General features: G+C 41.7%; 1 protein-coding gene across 1 annotated transcript in view; it reads right to left on the bottom strand.

Annotated features, from left to right (window-relative positions):
* LOC140332360 (myosin-IIIa-like) overlaps positions 1-3,887 on the bottom strand; it is a 35,973-nt gene that overhangs the window by 22,915 nt on the left and 9,171 nt on the right. The window contains exons 7-9 of the mRNA XM_072413632.1: positions 3,370-3,470; positions 3,003-3,089; positions 2,348-2,413 (exon numbers count right to left, since the gene is read on the bottom strand). Of these exons, the coding sequence (XP_072269733.1) occupies positions 2,348-2,413; positions 3,003-3,089; positions 3,370-3,470 (254 nt within the window). The remainder of the gene's footprint in view (positions 1-2,347; positions 2,414-3,002; positions 3,090-3,369; positions 3,471-3,887) is intronic.

Genomic DNA, 3,887 nt, shown 5'->3' with positions numbered 1-3,887 from the left:
GTTGGAAAACTATATTTAACTGCGATTTAAGATCCAAGGTCCACATTCAGTCTGTTATATTCTGTCTTCCTTAAGATCCAAAACTTGTCGTCTATTAGGTGGTCCGCTTGTGAGAAATGATGTCACACAGGAGTGTGGAAATTGTATAGTGTTTGTGTAGATTCATTCTTGGCTGGAACTGTCTGGTTCCTCCAATATAAAATTCCCAGTTAGCACTGAATGGCACCACTAGGAATACACAAATATTTGTTTTTTCTCTTTGTCCTCTTATTCTAAGAGGTTTTATTGTTGGATTTCCAAGGCAGCATTGATGGCTTTGTTGTTGTATCATTTCTCATGGAAGGATTTCTCAGTAATTTGAGATGTTTATATGTGTGGTGTTATCCAGTGGCTCGTTTGGTGTATTGGGGGTAAATTCTGAACTGTGGAGATAGTGGCAGTCCAAATAAAGCAAAATCAGTGTTAGATTAACTGGGGTCATCCTGGAAGAGCACATGAGAGCCAGAAACAAAAAATGCAATGGAATTGTAAAGTTGAGGAATTTGGATTTGCTTGAGCTGTAAGGCATGAAATTTGTCAATTAATTGAATTTGTTTAATACAAAATTTTTCAAACGTGTTATGGAAAGAATCCTGAGAAATTTAAGAAAGGGTTCAAAGCCCAAGAATCCTATGCGCTTGCATTTGTCCTTAGTGCCCTGATGAAAAGTTGGTTTTCTCCCATCCACCTCCAGAGGGAGTTGTTTAGCTTCTGGGGCAGGGGGATTTTTGTGTCCCAGGATGCTGGTTTTCTAACTCATACCCGCAACAACTGAAGACTGTGCAAAATGGGTTCTTGCCAGCTGTACCGCTAAGCCAGAGGAGGACATCAAACCTATACCTGATGTTTTTCTTATAGACACTGGTAAACATTCCTGAAGGGTTGTTACCCTCCTTATCTATGCAGGGTAGCGCTTCCACCAAGATGATGTGTGGGCAGAAACCTTCCCCCCTTTTTACCAAGGAACCAGAACTCTCTGGTCCACCAGCTTCCACAGGGGAGAGATCAAGTGGGCAGAAAAAAACCCACTGAAAGAATTGAAGAGTTTCTAAATAAAGTGGTTTGGGGAAATATTCCCTCTACCAGGCCCATGGAGTCAATGTGTTTTTACCAGCTTGTCTAGCATGGTTAAACACCCCAACCAGGTCATCTTCTTAGCCCCCGCAGTTTGCCACTGGAATAAAAAACTCTTATGGGTCTTTTTACTTATATTAGAAAAGGCTTTCTTTTTGTCAGCTGTCCTTTACAACACTAAGCAGATCTTAGGCACTGAATCACCGGGCAATTTCCTAAGCCACAAGACCCTGCGGGCTGAAAAAACTAAGAAAGTGAACCTAGCTGACAATCATGACAAGCATGTGCAGTAAAGGTCAATGGCTTTAAAAAGAAAGGAGAAGAACTTAAGAGTACCCAACTCCAAGAGTGCCATCATCTCAAAGCCAACATTTTAGGTCACAAGTTGTACAAGTTTACCCTAAGACCACCTTCATACTAAATATAGATATATGCCAGCAACAAGTACTTTCATAAGTTGTCTCGGGGTGAGTCATAACCCACTCATACCCGTCTTCAAATGATAAATAATGTCCAGCTTTGACATTATTCCAAGGCAGGTCCAGATTTTATCCCATTTTGATTGACTCCATGAGCACTACAGATGTACAGAACAAAATTGCCCCTTGTTCTCTTCAAGGCTTGGATATATCCAGTCAAGATATATCAGAGATTAAGAATCAGCTTCCAACAGATCAGCCACAGGGATAGCTTGAATTTATAATTTGCTTCCCTGTCCTGTGACACGGAGGTTTAAAGGAGGAATCTGCAGAGCACAGAACGAGCTGGGACACTAGGGCCAAGGGACACTAGATGACTAAGGGGCTTAAAGTCAAAAAACCTGAAAGGAGGAAGGACTGAAACATTAGATGAGGGTTCCTCTCTGATAATCAATTCAATACAAATTTAGCACAACATTAATCCCATAGCCCACCAACAGTGCCACCAGAGAAAATAGGAAGCCAACCAGGGGGAAAACCTAACCTGAGGTAAGCAGTAAATTGTTGGAAGTAAATTCTTGTGGTGGAGGAACAGAAGTGAAGCAGAAGCTTTTCAAGAAATGAGCCAATGCAGAAGTAAGTGAAGCAGGTATTGTCTTTATACTTCCAATGTGCGGGTCTATGCTCCTTTACCCTCGCTCCAGAAATTATCCCTTGCTCTTACAGTTCTATCTTTGGTAAATGTCTGCAAATCAGTTGAATAAATGCAAGGTGAGGAAAGGAGCTCCCAACATAAGGCAGTGCATGACACTCACCTGTGGGAAGGACGTCTGCTCATCTAGAATGGAGAGAATGCCCAACGGACGAGCAAGGAAAAGATCCTTATATGAAGAGAGAAAAAGTGCAATTAATAAGCTCTATGTACAGGAACAAAATCCTCTTCTACATCCTAAAGGGAGATGCCCAGGCCCCAAACATCTATGGGTCATCTAAGGAGAGAACTTCCCACCACCCCAACCATTTCTTACCTATACAGGGGACTGGCCAACACCACAACCATACACAGAGCTGCCTAGCACACTATATGTAGGTTATCATCTAAAGGTTCTGCCCACCACTTATCTGAGAGAACTGCTCATCCCCCCAACTATCCACTAGTCATCTATATAGAAAGCTGTCCACATCATCAATCAGCAGCAGGTCGTCCATGGAGAGAACTTCCCACTACCACAACCATTGACAGGCTAGCTGGAGAGAACTGCTCCAAACATCTGCTCACCACCTCAATGCTTTCAGGCTTTCTACATAAAATGATTATATACTGAGGGGGTGCCCTTTGACAAATAGCTTCTCCTATTGGGTTGTGTCAGGGTGACTAAAGGGAACTAACAATATAGAGTGAGAGGAACACCCTCCCCAGAAAGGGTTTATAAAGCATTAGGACTTGTCATGTGACCTCGGAGATTTTACCAAAATAGGCTGGTTGTTACTGAAGGTGACGGCATCTTGCTGGATCCCTTCCTGCAGATAATGATTCTGCTCCATCAAGAAGATGTGCTGAGAAGCAATACAGATTCATTATGTAACAAATTATAATCTGGTATAATATTCCCTATATCATACAATAAAATGCTCATTATATCCCACTCTATATCCCACATTACAATCTCCAGTATGTCACACATTACATTTGTATATATGCTGTTATATCTACATTTTAATCATTTTCACATTCCTTATTATACCACACTTGACAATCTCTATCATGTAATCCTCATAATAACACCCTATAACCCTCCTTTATTGGGGTTAGGTACATACAGCATTCTAAACTTACATGGTTATAGAAGTTCTGAAGCTGCTCATTGGCTAGGTTGATACACAATTGCTCAAATCGATTCACAGCAAAGTTCTCAAAGCCAAAGATATCCAAAATTCCTGGGAAGGCAAAGGGAGACTCATAAGTGTCTAATCCAAGGAAGAATGATTATCACAATTTGTGTCCAAATGGAAAAGGGATTTACACTTGCTATATTGTTCATGTGAGCTGGGAGCATCAGAACGGCAGGACAGGCTAACAGAAAATAGAAGGAAAGGATGAACAACACTGAATCCTTATTCACCCAACCCAGTAGCCGGAAGGAGGTCCCAATTCCCATAGCAATAGTGAACACATCACCAGAAGGAAAACTAGTATAAGGATGTCCTGATTCCCCAATATAGACAGTCTGGGTTCTAGAGGGGTCACCAGCAGGGGGAAGAGGTCCTGAACCCCCCAACTAGATAACATTTTGGGGAGTATCACTAGATAAGGAGGAAGGAGGTCCTGATTCCCCTATATAGATAGAATTGTGG

This window comes from Pyxicephalus adspersus, chromosome 6 (genome assembly GCF_032062135.1).
Source record: "Pyxicephalus adspersus chromosome 6, UCB_Pads_2.0, whole genome shotgun sequence".
Taxonomy (NCBI): domain Eukaryota; kingdom Metazoa; phylum Chordata; class Amphibia; order Anura; family Pyxicephalidae; genus Pyxicephalus; species Pyxicephalus adspersus.
This window is presented reverse-complemented; position numbering and strand designations above follow the sequence as displayed.